The 19,127-nt window shown below is 60.4% G+C and overlaps 2 protein-coding genes across 4 annotated transcripts; one reads left to right on the top strand and one right to left on the bottom strand.

Annotated features, from left to right (window-relative positions):
• Window positions 1-3,556: 3,556 nt before the first annotated feature.
• On the top strand, window positions 3,557-4,676 carry CLDN23 (claudin 23). Its single transcript, XM_059470975.1, has one exon. The coding sequence runs from the start codon at window positions 3,557-3,559 to the stop codon at window positions 4,253-4,255; it is 699 nt and encodes a 232-aa protein (XP_059326958.1). The 3' UTR covers window positions 4,256-4,676.
• A 683-nt stretch (window positions 4,677-5,359) lies between these two features.
• On the bottom strand, window positions 5,360-18,641 carry LOC132072408 (prolow-density lipoprotein receptor-related protein 1-like). 3 transcript variants are annotated; one of them, XM_059470713.1, is made up of 33 exons: window positions 18,489-18,641; window positions 17,891-18,010; window positions 17,460-17,579; window positions 17,153-17,380; window positions 16,830-16,943; window positions 16,618-16,737; window positions 16,207-16,332; window positions 15,884-16,090; window positions 15,553-15,721; window positions 15,260-15,428; window positions 14,824-15,049; window positions 14,352-14,477; window positions 13,941-14,156; window positions 13,394-13,702; window positions 12,946-13,158; window positions 12,225-12,767; window positions 11,604-11,819; window positions 11,207-11,445; window positions 10,996-11,125; window positions 10,483-10,661; window positions 10,182-10,368; window positions 9,727-9,945; window positions 9,316-9,499; window positions 8,825-9,026; window positions 8,593-8,757; window positions 8,098-8,298; window positions 7,462-8,005; window positions 7,185-7,313; window positions 6,890-6,997; window positions 6,566-6,802; window positions 6,024-6,444; window positions 5,670-5,805; window positions 5,360-5,433 (listed from the first exon to the last, which is right to left on the bottom strand). In XM_059470713.1, exons 1-33 carry the CDS (start codon window positions 18,598-18,600, stop codon window positions 5,377-5,379), a joined length of 6,672 nt encoding a protein of 2,223 aa, XP_059326696.1. In that variant the 5' UTR covers window positions 18,601-18,641; the 3' UTR covers window positions 5,360-5,376. The 3 variants fall into 3 exon arrangements, with proteins under 3 accessions (XP_059326696.1, XP_059326697.1, XP_059326698.1); XM_059470714.1 differs by having other exon boundaries at window positions 14,352-14,408; XM_059470715.1 differs by lacking the exon at window positions 17,153-17,380.
• Between the last annotated feature and the right edge of the window lie 486 nt (window positions 18,642-19,127).

Raw genomic sequence — 19,127 nt, 5'->3', positions numbered from 1 at the left:
GCACAGTGCATGTGCACAGACCTGGCAGCCTCATGGCTTGGTGTCCAGCATGGGCCAAGCCCACATTGAGCCCAAGAAGGAATCAGGTACAGTGTAACTTGCAGGACACGCAGGCACTGTGCTGGTATGGGGGCATCTTGCCATATGTGACACAAGCAAAGCCCCAGGGTCAGTGGGATGTAAAAAGGAATTACCAGCTGCAGGCTCCTGCTAAACAGCCCTGGCCCCAACTGTTTCCCACACAGCAAACAGGATGCTGAGAGATCCTGCTGCTGCTGAGGAAGGGAGTAAGAGTAACCTCCTTGAAAAGGACCCCCCTGTCCCCAAGTCTCAGTGCCAACAATGGAGGGGCAGTGCTGACTTTGTGCAGAGAAGGTCTTCTCTCAGAGCCACATTTTGAAAGCTCAGTTGGGCCTAGAAGTCTGATCAGACTACGAATCACATAGGAAGCCATGGAGATTGTTGTGTGCATGTGTTCTTTGGCCATTTCTGGCATCAGGCAAATCCTGCTCAGCTGGTGTGACAATGGGGTAACCCAAAAGCTACTGGTCCTATCCACAATGACCTCACACTGTCACCAAAGAGACACCAGTACTTGTCCAGTCTGGGGTGCCATCACCACCAGTGGCTGGAAGCAGACAGCTAGAGAGGCAGGGAAGAAGTTGAACACAGGAATATTGCCCTGAATTCATTCCCAGCCTTCAGTGATGCAGGCTATCTGAGGCTGGAAGAAGCAACTCAACACTAAATACCTCATCATGGAATTTAAAAAAAATATTTCTTCCTTGGAATCAAGTTCTGACTATCCTGCCCTAGAGCTTTTCCAGGTCCAATTAGCTCAAGGCCTTCTGCTGCTCTTCCAATTTACAACGGGGTATTAAAAAATAGTAATAAAATGCAAGCCAAGTCAACCAGGCCTGGATAAAGTTTCCATCACGTTCTTAAAGAGATGACTGTGACGGCATAGGAAAAAACTAAGTCACAACCTTGGAGAAGTAGGAAACACCAAGTAAGGTGGCTTTTCCCACTCAGTAGCTAGGGCAATGTGGGAAGGAAAGCAGTTTCAGCCAGACCATTTTATCTCTGAGGCCAGATGGCTTTAAATGCTTCCCCAGAGCTTGGAAAGGGCCAGGCACTTCTTTGAATTTCTTTTCATACCACCTCATTAGAAAGTAAAAGAGAAGAAATGAACAATCTATAACTTTGTGGCAACGGGAAACAGCTCTGTTAATCCCATTTCCTTCCCCAGGCTTACTCAGGGCAGGTCATCCAGCATCAGGGCCACATCACCTAATCTGCTTATCATTGTCCCACAGCCAGGAGCCTGGGCATCAGCCCAAAGGGCAGAATGCACCCTCCTGGGCATTATTAATAAATTGGAAAGGCCCAGGTTTTTAAACCTGCCCTGGTGCATAATTGTGATACTCCTGGGATCCAGCTTCTGCTACAGCTGCAGATTCAAGGATTGGCCACCTCCCAGACTCCAGCCTGCATGAGCAAGGGCAAGAGGGGCACAGCACTGCTGGAGGAACAGATAAGAGAAAAAGAAAGGTGCTGCAAGAGAGAGATCCTAGGGCAGGCATTGCAAAGCCTAGGGTGGGTATTACCCTCTAGTTTTCTTAGCCTTTCTGGGTAAAATGTGGGCAAATCCAACAAAATGGAGAATTCCTCCCTTTCCATCAGGGTTGGCACATGCCTACCCACACTTCTGGGATGGGTAGAAAAGTCCTGGCCAGCCATGCAGGACTCAGGGCTTGCTATCAACTGCTCACAGCTTGGCTTGGATGGTCCATGGGCAACCACTGCTACACCTGACAGCACTGCCACCAAGCTGTGATTTGTCACCTTGGTAAAAGCCTCCTGAGCGGGCAGGAGGCAAAGGGCACTGATAGGCACTCATCCATGGCACTGTGCCACCCAGCTTGCTACCAGCCCTTTCCCTCTGCCTCCCTCTCCTCTAGGAGCACTACATTTCACAGCCAACCTCCACTTGCTGTCCGGATGGAAAGGTGTCCAGATACAGCTCACGAGAGAGGCAGGACTATAAGGTTTCAGGCTTGCAGCACCTGTTCCTGTGCAGGGATCCCATGGCAAAAGGCAGACTCGGGAAACACATCAGGCCAGCAGCATTTGGTGTGTTGGTTGGACCCACAGCTCCCAGGGCAGTAGTGAGTGCATGGCACAGAGTCAGTGGCTGGAGTAGGGTAAAAGTTACAGAAGTTAATTGGACAGGAAAGGAATCAGTAACCCCTAGCTTAGTTTCCCAGATGAGGAGTGCCAAGTTTTAGCAAGCTACTGGCTACATACCACAAAGCCAGGTGTTCCTGTTCTGGAGCTGTGCTCATCTGGCTGCTCTGTAGACGTGGCTGGAGACATGAGCCTTTGCCTGACTCCAACCCACCCCTGCCTTCCAGCTGGACTAAGATCCAGGGTTCAACAACTTCAAAATCCCTCCTCAAAATGATCTGGCACCCAGAGAGCTGAAGGGCTTCAGGACTTCGGGAAATAGCTGTGGGATGGAGGAGTGGGGAAGGGAGGCGGGGACAGCTGGTCCAGCACAGCCCCACGCAGCCCTCCAGACGGAAGGCTTTCCTTCCTTCCTCCCTCCAAGGCCAGCAACCAGCAGCGCAAAGATGCCGTGGGGCGCGCACAGAGCCAGCCTCCCAGCTCAGCCGGCGTTGCTCACCCCAAATCCAACCACAGAGCATGCTGCCCTCTCCTGGGCTCAGTGTGACCGGCAGAAACTCAGGGACATTGGGCGAGGCCCAAGACGAGTGCTTTTTGGGGCTCAAAATCCCACGCTGGCGTTCTCAAATGTGGTGATTTCCCGTGCCAGTCTCAGTGGACATCCCAGGGACTCTTCTTGCCCAGAGCCAGGCTGCTGCGGGTGCCCTCTGAGGGCAGCATGGGACGAAAGGAGCAGGGCCAAGCTCAGGAGCTCTCCCTGAAGGACAGGGAGATGGGGAGGTCTCTTGGTCCAGTTACCAAATGTGAGATCTGCCAGCATTTCATCCTAATTATTTTAATTAATTAGTTAGCTAATTTGATAGCAAAATAAGCTGGCATGCAGCGAACGGAGGGAGCTGTAACAGGGTCCTACGCCGCCCACCAGCCCGAGCACGGCCCCCATCCCGCCACCTGCGAGGGGATAGCGGGGCCGGAGCTGCGGCGCTCCCCGCGGGCTCCGCAGCCCTGCAAGGCGCTGTCCCCGCGTGCTCCGCAGCCCGGGAAGGCGCTGTCCCCGCGGGCTCCGCAGCCCGGGAAGGCGCTGTCCCCGCCGCAGGTGCCGGCCAGCCCTGCCCAGGCCGGGCCCCGCCCGCCGGCACCGCCTCCTGTCAGCACCTCCCCAGGCCCGGGCGGGCGGGGCAGGGCTGGGGCGGCTCCGCGGGCTGCCCGCCTCGGGGGCTCCGGCGCGGCCTGAGAGGCTCCGGCACGGCCGCGGGACCCCCGCCCTGCCCGCACCGGTGCCACAGCTCCTGTCCAGCGAGCCCCGGAGCTCCTGCGGACCTCGGGCGAGCAGAAGCCCTCCGGATCCCGCTTCACCCCCGTCCCCAGCATGCGGACGCCGGCGGAGATGATCGTGGGGCTGGTGCTGTGCCCCTGCGGGCTCCTGCTGACACTCACGGGCACGCTGGCACCCAGCTGGAGGCAGGTGAGCCTCGTACCTGACCAGCCCATGGACGTCATTTGGGAGCAGGGCATCTGGGACATATGCAGGGAGCGGCAGAGCACCCACGACCGCCTCTGCGGGCAGGCCGACGAGCTGGGCTACTTCGAGCAGGTGCCCGTGCGGGTGGCCCAAGGGCTGATGCCCTCCTCGCTCGTGGTCACCCTGGTGGGCTTGGTGGTGGCCGCCCTGGGTGTTCGCTGCTGGCAGCCCGAGCCCCGGCACCTGGTGGCCGGCGTGGCAGGGCTGGTGCTGCTCCTCTCCGGGCTGATGAGCCTCGTGCCCAGCTCCTGGTACACCCAGGAGCTGTGGGCACTGCCTGCCCCGCCCGGCAGCACGCTGACCGTAGGCTACAGCTTGGTGCTGAGCTATTTGGGAAGCTGTCTGGAAATCCTGGGGGGGCTGGCCCTCACCCTTAGCTTCCATCACTGCTGCAAGGAGCGCAGAGCTCCCAAATTGCCCCCCACCCCTGTGACAGAGGCTGGCTCGGGCTCCAGTAGAGCTTACAACAATCCCTGGGATGTGCTGGAGGATGAGAAAGATGGACAGCGCTGGGGGAGAAGCCCACCTTGTGACTCTGACTTGTAGCCCCAGCACTGGGATAGCAGTCAGCTCCCTGGCATCAAGAGCAGTGCTGGCCCCTGCCCCTGCAAGCCATGCCCTTCTCCTGGGGCCCCTCTGACCCCCTCTGGGTTCTCTCTTGCTGGAAACAAGACCAAGGACCTGTTCTGAATATTTGCAACTTCCTCAAAAGTCTGCTGTGCTCCAGGATCTACAACTGTGCCAAAGCCATGCTGGATTTGGAACCAGAGGTGGCTCCAGTCCCTTTGTGCTGCTTTTACCTCATCTTCCTGTACCATGCACAGCAGCTTGGGCAGAGACAGCTTTGGTGCTCCCATGTAAATAACATACAGGTCAGAAGTGTGTAACCTTCAGAGCAGGCAGTAGGGGAGGGGAGCACCTGTCTCACATCCCTGCCCAGCTCAGGACTGTGCAAAAAGCAAAATAAATTCAAAGCAACGGGTTTGTACTGTGGGATGGTTATGGGCTTTCTGCCAGGCAGGTTGGGCTGAGAGCCAGCGGGCATGGCGCACCCAGCTTCCCTGTGTTTTGCCTGAAGCAGGGAGAAAAGGTCTGTAAAAGGCAACAGCTAGCTTTTATAGCACTTTCCCAAAGGACTTTTCCCCCATGGTCAAAATCAGCTCTTGAAGAGATTTCTCCCTCCTGGAGCACAGCCACTTCAGGGTGGAGTGGGGAGGGTGGGGGGAGTAAGATCACAGAGGAAAAAAAATAGCATTTTATTTCCCCTTTCAAAATTAGCTTGGTGTGAGGTGGTAAAACTGGTCTCACTGGTTTGTAAGTGACACTCAGGAGGTCAGAACTCCACTATAAAATCCTTCTCAGCCCCCTGCATAACAAGGTAAGAGCCAAGCCAGCTTCCTTGCAGAGTTATTTGGCCAGATTCTTATACCAGGTGTGCCCAAGGCACCCTGGTCAGCAAGCTAAACCTTGCTGCAGAGGGACAGTACTCAAGGGACAGTCTCAGAGACTGTGTTGGACTTGGAGACTTCCTGATAAACCTCCCAAACATTTTTTGTCTGCATTCTTACATTCCCTAGGTCTTAGACATCTAGAAAGAGCAAACCAACCTCCCCTCCCCAGCCCACACACAAACCACAAAGGCACAAGAGATGCTGCACAACGTTCCTTTATGAAATTACGGTGTTGATGTGAGATGGTCCTTTCCTCAGCAGGGCTGGCAGCTCCTGCAGAAATCACAGATGGGTGTATCGGGTGAGTCCGACCCAACCTCTCCAAGCCCACCCCGCACCTTAGCACAGGGACAGCCCTGTCAGACTCTAGGCACTGTTGGTATTGCCCCTCTCCTTCAGCAGGAGGGCAGAGCTTGCTTCGGGAGTGGGCACTATGCCAGCACTGGGTCCTGGGGCACTGCAGGGTGGCAGTGGGGTCCTTAGCAGGGCCTGCTCCAGATGCTACTCACCTCTTTCCCTTCATAAGCTTCATTCACAAATGTATCACTCTTGGGGGGGAGCTCTTCCTCCTCCTCATCCTCTTCCTCTGGATCACTTTCACGGTGGTACAGTGTCAGCACCCGAGTGGAAGCAGTGCTCGAGGTCCTGGAGAGGGAAAAATGCACACCGAGAATGGCATGGCCAACTCCTAGAGATGGGGCAGATCCCAAAGTCCTACCACAACCCCTGATAACAGCCTGCTGGGGTGATTGCAGCTTCCCATATAACCCAGGAGTGCATCAGGACTCCGCACTGTCCCTGGGCAAGGAGACCCTGTCCCTCTATTCCAGCTGTACCCAGCCCAGTGCAGCCCCAGCGCTCACCTCCTTCGCCTGTCCCGTCTCCGCATGTAGGCCAGGGCCCCCACAGCAGCAGCAGCCAGCAGCAGGAGCACGGCCACCCCCAGCACAATGGGTCCTGCCAGGGGCTGCACCTCGGCCTCCTCGCAGTAGTCGCCACGATAGCCCAGGGCGCAGTGGCACGTCACTCGGCCAGCCTCGATGGCACAGTCCCCGCGCAGGTTGCACGTCTCGCTGCTGCAGGGCACAGCCCCCAGCACCTCCTCCGTGCTGGGGGGCACCACGAAGGGCTCTCCGTGCTCCTGGGGGCCAGGGGCTGCAGATAAGCTGGGGTGAGGCTGCCGAGGCTGGGGTGCAGCTATGGATGAGACTGGTTCCTGTTCTACATGGGACATTGCTGATGGTGCCACTGCAGGTACCTGCGTCCCCACCTTCACTGAGGTGCCTGGAGAGATGGGCATGGATCAGCAGAGACACAGGTAAGACCCCTTGCCAAAGTGGGCGAGCCTGGGCAGGCTATCCCATGCCCAGGACCCTGGCACGCCAGGCTGTGGGTGGGCACTCACAGTCAGACTCATCGGAGCCGTCGGCACAGTCGGGGCGCCCATCACAGACCTGCTCTCTGGAGATGCAGCTCTGGAGGTCGGGGCAGGCCTGCAGCGGGGCGGGGCAAGGCGGTGCCAGCGCACACGCTGCCCCGTGCACCAGGTGGTACCCGGGAGAGCAGCGGCACTGCCGCCCTGCAGGGTTGGGCAGGCAGAGCTGGGCACAGCCCCCATTGCTCTTTGCACAGCCATTGGTGCCTGCCAAAACAGCGCTGGTTAGCACAGCCACCGCAAGGCACAGCTGAACCCCACAGATGCCCTGGGCTGGGGCAGTCCCAGACCCACCTTCCTGTGAGAACTGGCTGTAAATCCTCATGTCTACCAGCTCCTGCTCCATTGGGAACCACCAGTTCTCAGCCTGCTCCAGCCGGCTGTGCCAGATCTTGCTGGAGCCTGGAGACACATGGGGTCAGCACTGCTCCACCTCCTCCCGCAAGGGTGCCTGAGCTGGGAGGTGGGGGGGTCCCCTAGCTTGCCCTTGACCCCACGGAGGGGCAAGCCTGCACCCCACGGGGACTGGCAAAACCCCGTGTCCTAGTGCAGCAGGAGGAGCTGGGCAAAGCACAGCAGACAGACCTACCATTGGTTGAGGTTGTGCTCCAGAGCAGAAAGCCTTCTCCTACGGCAAAGAGTGAGAGACCATGCAGCCCTTCCCGCACCAGCCGGAAGTGGGATCCATCCAGCTCAACACTGCTGATGGTTCCTCGCTCTGCAAGGCACAGGTGGGAGAGGCTTCAGTGTGGTGACAGAGAGGGCTCCAGGCTGCCCCTCAGGGCTGTGCCAGGCTGTGCTTTGCAGACTGAGTGCCTCCACCACTGCTACCGCCCCGCAGTGCCCCGGCTCCCATCCTCACTCACCCTGGTCTGCCCAGTACAGCCTGGTGCCAGCACCCCCAAAGGCAAGGCCAGTGGGAGCCCGGGCTCTCCTCCAGACCGCTCTGCGGCCAGTGCCGTCCATGGCCGCACACTCCACCACGGCACCACGCCCATGGCTGCCGGCTGCTGTGACAAAGCACATGGTGGAAGCACGAGGACACAGTGCCAGCCAGGCAGCACCCTGCAGCCCCTCGCTGAGTAGTGCCAGGACCCACCGCCCCCTGGGAGCTGCCACATGGATGGTGGGTGGCTGGCCCCCAATCCAGTAAAGGTTCCCACTCAGCCAGTCCAAGGCCAGGGATGTCACCGTGCCCTCCACAGCTACTGCCTTCTTCCAGGACAGCCGTCCCCAGTCCTTCAGGCGCAGCAGTCCAATGGAATTGCCTCCCACTTCTGCAAAGTACAAACTCTTGTCTTTCACTGCGTAGTCAACCGCTGTCAGGCGGCTCACCTTGGCCAAAGGCAGGGCCCGGTGTGGGGGAAGCCCTTGGGATCCAGCTGATGTGGGCAGGTCCTTCAGGTAGACCTAGAGGAAGGAGGCAGCACTAGGATGTGGACCCCTCTTCCCTGACAGTGGCAAGAACAGCAGCCCCCAGGGCTGGCTCCAGAGGGCAGTACCTGTGCCACAGCTGCCGGTGACACCAGGAGGGCAAAGGCCGAATCACGGATGGGCAGGCAGGTGGTCTCGTTGGCAGCCAGCATCAGCCCAGCAGGGCAGCGGCACTGCCCCGTGTGCCTGGCGCTCAGCAGGCACAGGTGGGAGCAGCCGCGCGCCTCACACGGGTTGGGGGCTGCGGGGCGCAGGGCTGGGTGCATCACCTGTGGGACAGTGGGCTCAGCCTCGGCTCCATCAGCACGTGCTGGCAGAACTGAGCACGACTGACAGCACACTGTGCTCCCAGGGCCCACACACTGCCCAGCTCAGGGCAGGATGGTGAGGCAGAGATGGTCCCAGGGGACCAGAGACACTTGGCCACAGAGACTACTACTCAAAGACCACTGGGATGGGGGTACAGCTCCCAGTGCCTCTTCGCTCAGAGGACAGCAGTCCTGTGCAGGATGGGAGATCAGCAGAGCTGCCACAGCAGGGCTTGGGTTTCCCCAAGAAGGTACCTGGAGGCCATGGGGCTGCCCGTGCCGTTTGAGCAGCACCGTCCTGTTCTTGCCGCTGGCCTTGTCCACCTGCTGCACGGACCATGTCTTCCTCTCCGACCAGTAGAGCTGCCCCTCGCACACAGCTGCTGCAAAGGGGCTCCGGACCCAGTGCAGCTTCAGGACCTGTCAGAGAGGCTGTCAGTGCCCATCCTGGTCCCCATCAGAGCCCACCACCAGTGCCCCACCACACCTTCACACCGCTGCCATCCAGACGTGCAGAACCGACACTGCCCAGCTTCTCATCCAGCCAGAAGATCCTCTGGGTGGGGAGGTCGAGGGCCAGTGCTGTGGGCCAGCCCAGTCCCTGGGCCAGCAGCACGTGCCGCCAACTCCCATCCATGCTGGCCTCCATCAGCCGTGAGTGGCTCCCCACCTCTGACCAGTACATCAGCCTGGTGGGAAGGCAGGTATAAGCCTATGGACCTGACACAGCATCGACCCAGCACCAAGGCAGCCCAGAAAAGCAGCCTGGAGCTTCCCATCTCATCATGGGTGCATTGAGAGCTCCATGCAGGGCAGGGGCAGGTATCTGGGCTCTTTCTTCTCCTGTCATGTAGTCCCCACAGCACCAAGGTGAGGCCATCCTCCCTCCTCCCCAGCCTCTCATCTGCCTCCACAGAGGAAAATGGGGCAGGGCAGGGATGGTAAGGAGGTCCTCATGTCCTCTTGTCCCAGACTTACCCTGCCAGAGGCTGGAGCACCAGGGAGTGGGGCTGGTCCAGGTCTCCATCCATCACCACAGTGTACTCTGGTATCCCTTGCCAGGCAGCCCCCAAGCGAGTAGCCAGAACCTGCCCTGCTACCCCATCTGTCCAGTACAGGTTTCTCCCGAGCCAGTCCACTGCTATACAGTCTGATCTCACACCTGAAATTCATTCAAGAGGCAGCACCTGTGTGGGGTGACAACTGCACAGCCCTTTGGCATAATGCTCCCAGCCCAGATCCCTCCATCCCAGAAGCTCTGGCTCCTCCCAACCTTGCTCCCACTAGTGTTTCTCCACATAAGGGATCAGAGCTTGGCACCCCTCTCCAACCTGGAGACTGCACAGTAGGGGAGGCCAGCCCTGCTAACCCCATGTTGTCACAGCCTACCTTTCACCAATGTGCCCTTCTTTCCCGAGCTGAGGTCCTGCCAGCGGATGCTCTCTGTGGCCAGGTCCATCCAGAAGACTTTCCTCTCCACCAAGTCATAGTCGAGTGAGAAGACAACACGATCCTTGTCAGTGGCCAGCACTACCTCCTCATGGCCACTCCGCAGGCCATAGGACAGCACCTCGGACTGCACAGCCACCAGCAGCTTGGGCTCTGGTCCTGGGGTAACACAGCCACACGACCCTGCTCAGCACTAATGGTCCCATGGTCCCAGTACATGCAGACAAGGAACACAGCACTCACAGGCATTGGAGCTTGCTGGGACTCAGCCCATCCACAGGACTACAAGGTTTCCCATGGGCAGCAGACACAGGAGGACAAGTATCCACCAGCTCCCAGGGTATCTTAGAGGGCCAGGGCCAGCCTCAGCGCTGCTTGGCCACCCCAGGACTTACCAGTGAGTTTGCAGGTGTGGCCATCAGGCTCCAGCAGGTAGCCAGGGAGACAGCCACAGCTGTAGGACCCCGGAGCATTGAGGCATGTCTGGCTGCAGGCTCCCTTGCCCCACTCCGTGCACTCGTCTATGTCCATGCAGGACAGACCATCCGCAGCAAGGCGATAGCCCGGGCCACACCAGCACCGCTGGGGGAAAAGGAACCATCAGCTGCCCACCCTGGGGACATGAGGCTCCCTTCTGCAGCTGGAGCAGGGCATTGTGCTATGACAAGCCCCTGCCCCAGGGCTGCTAGCACTCACAGGGCCCTGGGGCGAGGGGTAGCAGAGATGAGTGCAGGACCGCTGGCAGGGCACAGAGCAGTTCCCGCCCTCGTCTGAGCCATCCGTGCAGTCCTGCCGGCCGTTGCACACCAGGGATGCATTCAGGCAGGACCCCAGCCCACAGGGGTACTCATTACTCTGGCAGGGAGCAGGGTGGCCTGCAGGGACATGGGGGAAAGGCTGCGCTGAGCCTCATCCACCAGCTCCTTCTGCTCATTTGGGGCAGATTTAGCTGCTCCCAGAGGCTGCTCAGAGCTCACTGCAGCCAGAGCTGTGCCAGTAGCCTGGCTTCAGGCTATATTAATCCAAAGGCCACTGGTCCCTGCAGGGAGAACAGCTACTCAGGACCTGGAGCCACCAGGGCTGCTTGGAATAGGCAGCCAGCACATGGGCCCTTCATCTCAGCATAGACACATACCCATCTCTCTCCGTGCTGGGCACCCACCACCCACCCCGGGGTGAGACAGGGAATAAAATGAAGGTGTTGCTCACAGCCAGCCTCATCACTGCCATCAGTGCAGTCAGTCTCTCCATCACAGCGCCAGACATCAGGGATGCACTCACGGCCACGGGAGCAGCCCCACTGCTGGTCCTCACACAGCTCTTCCTCCCAAGGGCAGCCCTGCAAGGCAGAGGGTGAAAAAGGCTACCTGCCCTCCCAGGCATGAGTGGGGACAGGCTGTGTCCCCACTGCTCCACTCACCTGCTCATCTGAGCCATCCCTACAGTCAGCAGCACCATCACAGCGCCAGGCCTCTGGCACACACTCCCCACTGTGGGAACACGTCACCTCACCCTCACGGCAGAGCAGCGGCCGGGGCACAGCACAGCCCTCCTCGTCTGAGCCATCCTGGCAGTCGTGGTCACCATCGCAGTGCAGGGCCAGGGCCACGCACTGCCCGCTCCGACAGGAAAACTCAGCGGGACCACACTCCTTCAGCACTGTGGGCAAAGGCCGGGGCTGAGCAGGGGCACTGACCCCATCCTCTCAGCAGGCAGCCCTGGGCAGTGCCCGCTCCAGGACCCACAAGAAACCTAGTGCATCTGCCTGTGGGTCAGGCAACCCCAAGAGTCCATCCCATTCAGCCCCAGGGTCTTACCACAGCCCTGCTCATCCGTGCTGTCCAGGCAGTCGGCATGGCCGTCACACAGCCAGCTCCTGGGGATGCAGCGGGTGGCGTCGTCGCAGCGCAGGGCACACTCCTGCGTGGGGGTCCAGCAGCCTGTCTCATCCGAGCCGTCGGGACACTGCTGCACCCCGTCACAGCGCTCTCCCGCCCCGACGCACGTGGCTCCGCTCGCACAGTGGAAGGCCCCTGGGGAGACAAGGGGCTTTGCACTGCCTGCAGAAGGCAGCCAAGGTGCCCAGACCCTCTGCTAGCCCTCCAGTGACCTAGAAAGGCCCCACAAGGGACAAGGCTTGGTCCCTCCTGGACAATACATCTCCAGGAGCCTAGGTCCTGAGCAAGGTGATTGTGGCAGTCTCAACTCAGCCACATCTAGGTCACTATGAGCAGTGAGATCAACTCTATCCTTTTCCAACAGCACCTCAAGCCCAGTGCCAAGCTCAGAAGGAACCAGTATGTCTTATCACAAGAATCAGACTTTACCAGGACTTTACCAGGACCCTGTCCCAAAAACCCCACTAGGAAGCAGCCAGAAGGCCTGGCACAGGCTGACCCAGATCCCTTTTGCACAGCGGACAGAAGAATGGCTCCTACCTGGGGTGTTGCAGAGCTGGGCACACCCATCCTCATCAGAGCCATCTGCACAGTCCTTTTCCCCATCACACAGGTACTCCTGGGCCACACACCCAGTGCCATCACGGCAGGGCACATGCGTGCGAGAACAGGACAGATGGAGAATGGGGGTCAGTGGGTGTGCAGTGCTGGACTGGAGGGGTGGGGTAGGTGTCACCACCCATGCAGAACTGTTTGAGCGTGGGGTGGTTGTGGTTGCCTGTGGGGCAGTGATCTTAGTTGTAAAAGATCGAGTGGTGCTGGTGACTGGCTGCACAGTGGTAGTCTTGGTCAGTGTGGGCCGGACAGTTGTTGATGCAGAGGTGGTGGACTGTCTGGTGGTAGTTTGTGATGTAGTAGCTTTGCTGGTTGGTGCAGGAGTAGTGCTGAGTGCAGCGCTGGTCTGGCTTGGCGGTGGTGTTGTGGTGGGGGTGGTAAGCCGAGCAGCAGTGGTGCTTGTGGTTGTCCTCACAGTGGTGGTCACAGGTGGAAGGAGTGGCACGGCAGACTCTTTGCTTGGTGGCACTGGCAGAAGATTTGGGATTTGTTGGGACCATACCCTCCCTGCACTCCAGGTACCTCCCAGAGCACCCCACATGACCAGCAGTAGCCAGGCACCCTGCCACAGCTCAGAGTAGCACGGGCCACCCAGCCCCGTCAGGTACAGCAGCAACACCAGGCACAAAGCCATGGCCACTCTTACCAGCCTGCAGCTCTGAGCCCACGAAGGCCACCACGCCCTGCACACCTGCTGCCGGCAGGGACAGCACGAGAGCCAGCGTTCTCCGGTCCCACAGCAGCAGAGCTGTCCCATTTGCTGACACCAGGTATGGCTCAAAGGCGGCCATGAGGCCATGGGACCAGCTGGGTGTCAGGGTGACTGCTTGCCGCTTGGTCAGACTCAGCGCCTGCAGGCCTGTGAGGCAGAGGCATGGCAGGACCTGTGCCTGCCCACACCCCCCATGGCTCACCCTGCACCCCACAGCCCACAGCTATGGCAGGGACCTCATGGCTGAGGCCAGGGTCCCGAGTCTGCCCCACAAGCATCCCACTGTCCAGGCAGGGAACTGCTGCACGTGGGGCATGGCTGATCACCCCTCCTCCTACATCCACCACCTCCCCTCCTTGCTTCAGACACCAGCAGGGCTCACCCAGGGCTGAGCTCCAGAGCACACTGAAGGCTCTGCTGTCCATGGCTGCAGGCAGGTCTCCAGGCCATGTCTCATTCCAGGCATCCCACGGAGCACCCCCTGCCAGGCTCAGTGCCTGCAGGGGTTGCCCGCGGGCCAGCCAGTACAGAGTGTCACGCTGCCAGTCCAAGAAGAGGTGCTGGATGCTGCTGCGAGCCCGGTGCAGGATGTGTGGAGCCTTGTCAGACGTCCGGATCACCCCGATGTCCCTCCGGTTACATGCGAGCCAGTATAGGTCCCCCGAGCGGATGTCCACACGGGCAGAGCAGACTTGGCAAGAGCAGGCAAGCAGTTATGAGGCTGTCCCATGACCCTGCACCTCTGCCTGGGTGCCCCTAGACCCTAAACCCAGGATACAGCTGCCCACTGCCTCGACGTGGCCTTACTGTGCTCTGCACAGACCACTCAGACTGCTCAGACCACTATGCTCTGCACCCAGGAGATCCTCAGGCATCAGGAAGTATCAGGAAAGGAAATGTGCCCTCTATCTCTATCTATAGAGTCTCACCTGGCATCCCAGTCACAATGGCCTCTCTCCAACCAGGGTAGCCCACAACACGTAGGAGAGTCCCACGATCATCTGTCCCATAGAGCACTGACCTCTGCCAGTCCACATCTTGCAGGTGGAGGGGCTCCTGCCACTCCTGCACCAGTTTGGTGTGTGCTCCAGGGCCCACATGCACCAGGGAGATGGCCTTTCCTGATGCATACACGATGGACAGCTCTGCAAGAGCATAAGGGCAGTGTGTGAGCACAGCCCCAGGGATACTGGATGGGGTCACCAGAATGAACCAAGACAGAAATGTCACAGCACTGGTGTGTGCTGGGAACCTCATCCCACCAAAGCCAAAGCCCGTTATGGCCCTTCTTCAACTCCCACATGGATGTATACCACTACAGAGAGCCAGACCCTGCTCACCTGCACACTTCCCCGAGGGCAGGAGGAAGAGGCCCTCTGGACATGCACACTTGTAGCCTTGAGGATGCACAGGGGACAGGAGGCAAAGGTGACTGCACAGGCCCAGAGCACATGCAGCAGTGTCCCCTGGGAGCAAGAGGATGTTAAAAGCTCAGGTAGTCATGACCCCAGTATCTCTCCCAGTCTCCAAAAACCACAGGCCGTCCTGGGACTGAATAAGGGCTGGAGGCAGGGTAGCAATATCATGTGAGTTAAGGGGACTCAGGTCTACCCAAAGCCATGGCCTTTCCAACAGTTTTATAGGTCCCCTCTGTACCAACCCCACAACCCTTCATCACAGCATCAGGCAAACCATCGGGCAGGACCTGGTGAGCTCCAGGACTCAGTGAGCTTTCCCCAGAACCCAGGGATGTAGCAGGGGTTGCTGCCATGCTGCCAGCCTTGCAGCAGTGCAGCACCTGCAGGTACTCACTGGGAGGCTGCTGCAGGGCATGCAGCACAGTGAAAGCTGAGATAGAGGCACGGAGCAGTACTGCATGCTCCTGGGGAGAGGCCCAGGTGGCTGACACCAGCTCTGTGCCATCGGTCCAGAAGAACCGGCTCTCAAACACAGCCAGGCCCAGCGGCTCCGTGTGGCTCCGCAAAACAGCGTGGAAGGTGTGGCGCCCGCTGCCATCCACCCGCAGGGTCTCAATGGACTGGGGACAAGGCATGGCATGGTAGCTATGTAGCATCCCCACACCTTGGCCCTTCTCCTCCCAGCCCAGGGATGCATGCCAGACCTAGGCACCGCTCCCTGCTCCCTCCCATGCTTTGGCCATGGACACAGGGGAACAAGGGCCACCCTCCCAACTCCCACCTCATCATCTCCCTGGGTGCAAGAGAGCCCTGCTGCCCCTCATCCCTACCTCTTTGTACTCGCTGATCCAGTACAGCCTGCCAGCCACATGGTCCAGGCTCAGCCCCACAGGCTCCTCCATGGACACAACTGTGAGCTCCCGCCGGTTTGAACCATCCATGCCAGCTGCAGCAATGACTGTCCGGCCCCTCTGTCCACGGTTCACCCAGTACAGGGACCTGGGAGCAGGCACTCAGCATCCACTTCACAGGATAACACCAGTGCTGCCATGGCCCCACAGCAGGCACCACCAGCATTGCAATCCCAGAAGCCTGGGCCAACCCTGGCTCATTCATTGCTCACCTTGCACCTGGATTCACTGTCAGCTGCTCTGGTGCAATGTCCTTCCCCAGCACTGTCACGTAGCCACGGCCATCACCCAGCCCTGCACATATGGCTGGAGGATGGCTGCTGGCCCAGTACAGCTGCCCTGTGAACCAGTCCACAGAGATGCTGTTCACCTCTCCGGCATCTGTAGAGACAGAGCAGTTTTAAGGCACACGTGCTCCAGACTGTGTGACAAACTCGGGCTGCCCCTTCCTCTATACAGGAAGAGCAGTACTGGGGTGGCAGGCCAGCTCTCAGCACCCATCTCAGCCCTGCTACAGCACCCAGCATGCTTGGTCCTGCTCACCTGCATAGAGAAGCTGTGTGCCTTTCCCCGGGTGGTGGACACGGAGCTCTCCATCCTCTGTCAGCCAGTAGTAGGTTTCTCGGAGCAGGTCATACACCAGGGCGCGGGGTTCTGTCTCAGTGGAGAGCAGGGGCCGGTAGGCTTGGGTCCGTACATCCAGAAGGGCCAGGTCCTGCCCCACGGCCACCAGGATCTGTGTTGAATTGTCTGCCAGAGTGAGAGGAAGGTCACTCACTGACCAGGGACATGGCTGGGGAGGGCACTCCCGTCAGGGACAGGGACATGGCTGGGGGGTACAGCCTGGGCTCCCCTCCTCTCCCTACCTGTCACTTCACAGGCAGTGCCATGCCGCAGGGTGTAGCCCTGGAGACAGGCACAGCTGAAAGTGCCCGGGGTGTTGGTGCACAGCTGGCTGCAGGGTCCATACTCCAGGGAGCACTCGTCCACATCTGCACAGACAGGTGAGATCAGCAGTCTGCCACAGAGTTGCCCCAGACAGCATTGCCACTGCTTCCCTGGGACTACAGGCAAGCTGCCTAGATACAAGAACATGGGCCTCAGCCCCAAAATGCACCAGCTGCTGCTGGGACATTATCTAGATACAATCTTTACAGGACACACAGGCAGGAGCAGGGCAGAGGCAGGTGCTTCCCCAGAAGCCTTGGCCACTGACACTGCTGTCAGTGGCCAAGGCTACATGTCATGGAAGCACATGCACCCTGACCTCCCCTTACCAGCACAGCTTTGCCCATCTGCCTGCAGCACCCAGCCAGTCCCACAGGAGCACTGCACTCCCCAGTGTGTGTCAGTACACGTCTCTGCACAGCCCCCGTTGCGTACAAAGCAGCTCCGACCTGTGGGGATGCAGCAAAGGGTGACGTGAGGCAGGACAGCTCTGTGGCTCCCCTCCCAGATGGGCATCAGCCAGCAGCTGTGTGTAACTTACCACACGTGCTGGGCTCATCCGTGCCATCCAAGCAGTCATCCTTGTCATCGCACATCAGGGACTCCAGGATACACTTGCCCTCATCGCAGCGCACCATGCCAGGTGTACAGGGAGCTATGGCACACAGAGCTCATGTCAGCAGGGCACACCAATACCCTGGGTCCCAGCCTCATGGGGAGGCCCTGCAAAGCATCAGCAGCTTCCTGGCAAGCTTGCCACCATCCCAAGGGAAGCTGGGGCCCAGGAGAACAAAACACTCCCTAATTCACACATGGCCCAGACAGGTCTCACCCTATGGAGGAGCATCCAGTGTTCTTGCTTACCGCAGATATCTTCATCCGAGGAATCACCACAGTCATCGATCCCATTGCACTTCCACTCAGCCATGATGCACACCCTGTTCCTGCACTGCCACTGCCCAGGCAGGCAGGGCTGCTGGGGACACCCCTCCTCATCCCAGCCATCCTCACAGTCTTGGTGCCGATCGCACAGCTCCCAATGCGGGATGCAGTGGTGGGTGCCAGGACACTGCACCTTCTTTGACCCGCACACTGAGGAAACAGCGCAGCACTCACCAGCCTGCCCTGCACCCCCAGCCACCCCCACTCAGCCCCAGCAGAGAGTACATACCACAGTCCTGCTCATCAGAGCCATCCAGGCAGTCAGCAGCACCATCGCAGCGCCAGCTGCTAGAGACACACCGGCCATCGTCACACTGCCACACATGGGGGTCCCCGCCGCAGGCAACATCTGCAGGGACAGCACGCAGTCACTGGGACCTGCTGCTACAGCAGAACAACAAGGGTCTGCTACATCCTGGCACGGGACAGGCGCAGGCAGTGCCCAAGGAGCGCAGAGTTCCAGGATGTGTTCTCATGCCACAGATATTCCTAAGGATCTCTGGAGCACATATGTCCCTGCAGGAAGCTACACAGGCAGAGCCAGCAAAGACTGAGGTGCCTCTGTCCTGTCCTACCACTCCCCAGAGCACCAGGGCCCCTTGATGTCTGCGCAGCACAGCTCCCCAGGCCGCCCCATGACACCGGCTGGGTGCCACTCACCGCACTGCTCGTCCGTGCCGTCAGGACACTGCTGCTCGCCATCGCAGAGCCAGGGAACGGGGATGCAGCCGGAAACGCAGGCGGCCTGGCCTGAGGCTGCACACGTGGGGCTGGCAGCCGCTGCGGGCGAGAGGGAGCCGGGCCCGGGATCAGGCGGGGCGGCCGCAGCGGGCATCCACCTGCACAGCCCCTCTGCGGCTCCGCGCCTGGGGGTCCCGGCATAGCCCAGTACGGGGAGGGACCAGTCCCATCCAGGGCACCTCTGGATCTCCTCTGGGGCTGGAAGGAGAACTGCACCTCTCGTCCCCGCTCAGGGAAGGCAGAGACCCCCCCCCCCCCCAAGCCTTTTAGGCAGCAGCACAGGGCCCCTCGGGACGCAGGGGTCCCCATACTGTCAGGGTGACAAGTATGCACAGGCGTCAAGGACACACCAGCGGGAGATGAGTAAAACGGGGTCATCCTCCGTGGCAGGGGACCCCCCAGTGCCCATCGCGGGGGGATGAGCAAGCGTCCCTGATGCGGCGGGCGCCCACCGCAGCCCCTGGGAATGGGGCAGGGATTACCCCCCACCGGCCCGCCCCCCTCGGTCCTGGCTCACGGGCGCGGCGTGTCCCGACGCCAGCGGCGCTCCCGGCCAGCGGCAGCAGCGGCGGCAGGAGGATGCTGAGGAAGACGAGCGCCCGGCGGAGCGGCGGCGGGGGGCGGCCCATGGCGGCGGCGGAGGCGGCGGGGAGGGGCGGCTCCGGGGGGCCCGGCCGGCGGAGGGAGTGTGGAGCCGCGGCCGCCGCTTTTATGTCCGAGCGCGGACGGCCATTGGGCACCGCGGGCACCGCCCGCCGAGACCCCCGCCCGCCCCGCCGCCGCGGGGGCTGCGCCGCGCTGCCCCGGGGAGCCCCGGCCGGGACACGGGGGTCGCCGGCCTCGGGCGGGGCAGCTGCGATCCGGGCCGGGCGCTCTTGGGACCCACCGCCCGCCGAGAGCCGAGGGGCACGGGGGGACCCCCGTTCCCCGCCCCGCCTCGTCCCGCCGGGCGGGGGTTGTTGTGAGAGCCGGCCGTGAGAACCGGGCCCGCAGCACCTGCGGCGGCCGTGGGAAGGCAGCGACAGCCTTGAACGCGGGGGCACCCCCCGAAAACAGGGGGCTGCGCACCCCCCAGCCCGCCGGCCTCGACCTTGAGCGCTGTGAAAGAGCCGCTGGAGCACAACAAGGAGAGCGAGAGCAGCAGCTGGGGGAGGAA

This window comes from Ammospiza nelsoni, chromosome 4 (genome assembly GCF_027579445.1).
Source record: "Ammospiza nelsoni isolate bAmmNel1 chromosome 4, bAmmNel1.pri, whole genome shotgun sequence".
Lineage (NCBI taxonomy): Eukaryota > Metazoa > Chordata > Aves > Passeriformes > Passerellidae > Ammospiza > Ammospiza nelsoni.
This window is presented reverse-complemented; position numbering and strand designations above follow the sequence as displayed.

Excerpts from the sequence above, each read along its gene's own strand:
- CLDN23 (XM_059470975.1), top strand. The coding sequence starts at position 3,557 with ATGCGGACGCCGGCGGAGATGATCGTGGGGCTGGTGCTGTGCCCCTGC.
- LOC132072408 (XM_059470713.1), bottom strand. The coding sequence starts at position 18,600 with ATGGGCCGCCCCCCGCCGCCGCTCCGCCGGGCGCTCGTCTTCCTCAGC. Across the intron at positions 17,580-17,890 it reads CGGCACGGACGAGCAGTGCG|ATGTTGCCTGCGGCGGGGAC; the intron begins GTGAGTGGCACC and ends CTGTCCCTGCAG. Across the intron at positions 15,429-15,552 it reads ACAGTGAATCCAGGTGCAAG|GTCCCTGTACTGGGTGAACC; the intron begins GTGAGCAATGAA and ends GCCTGCTCCCAG.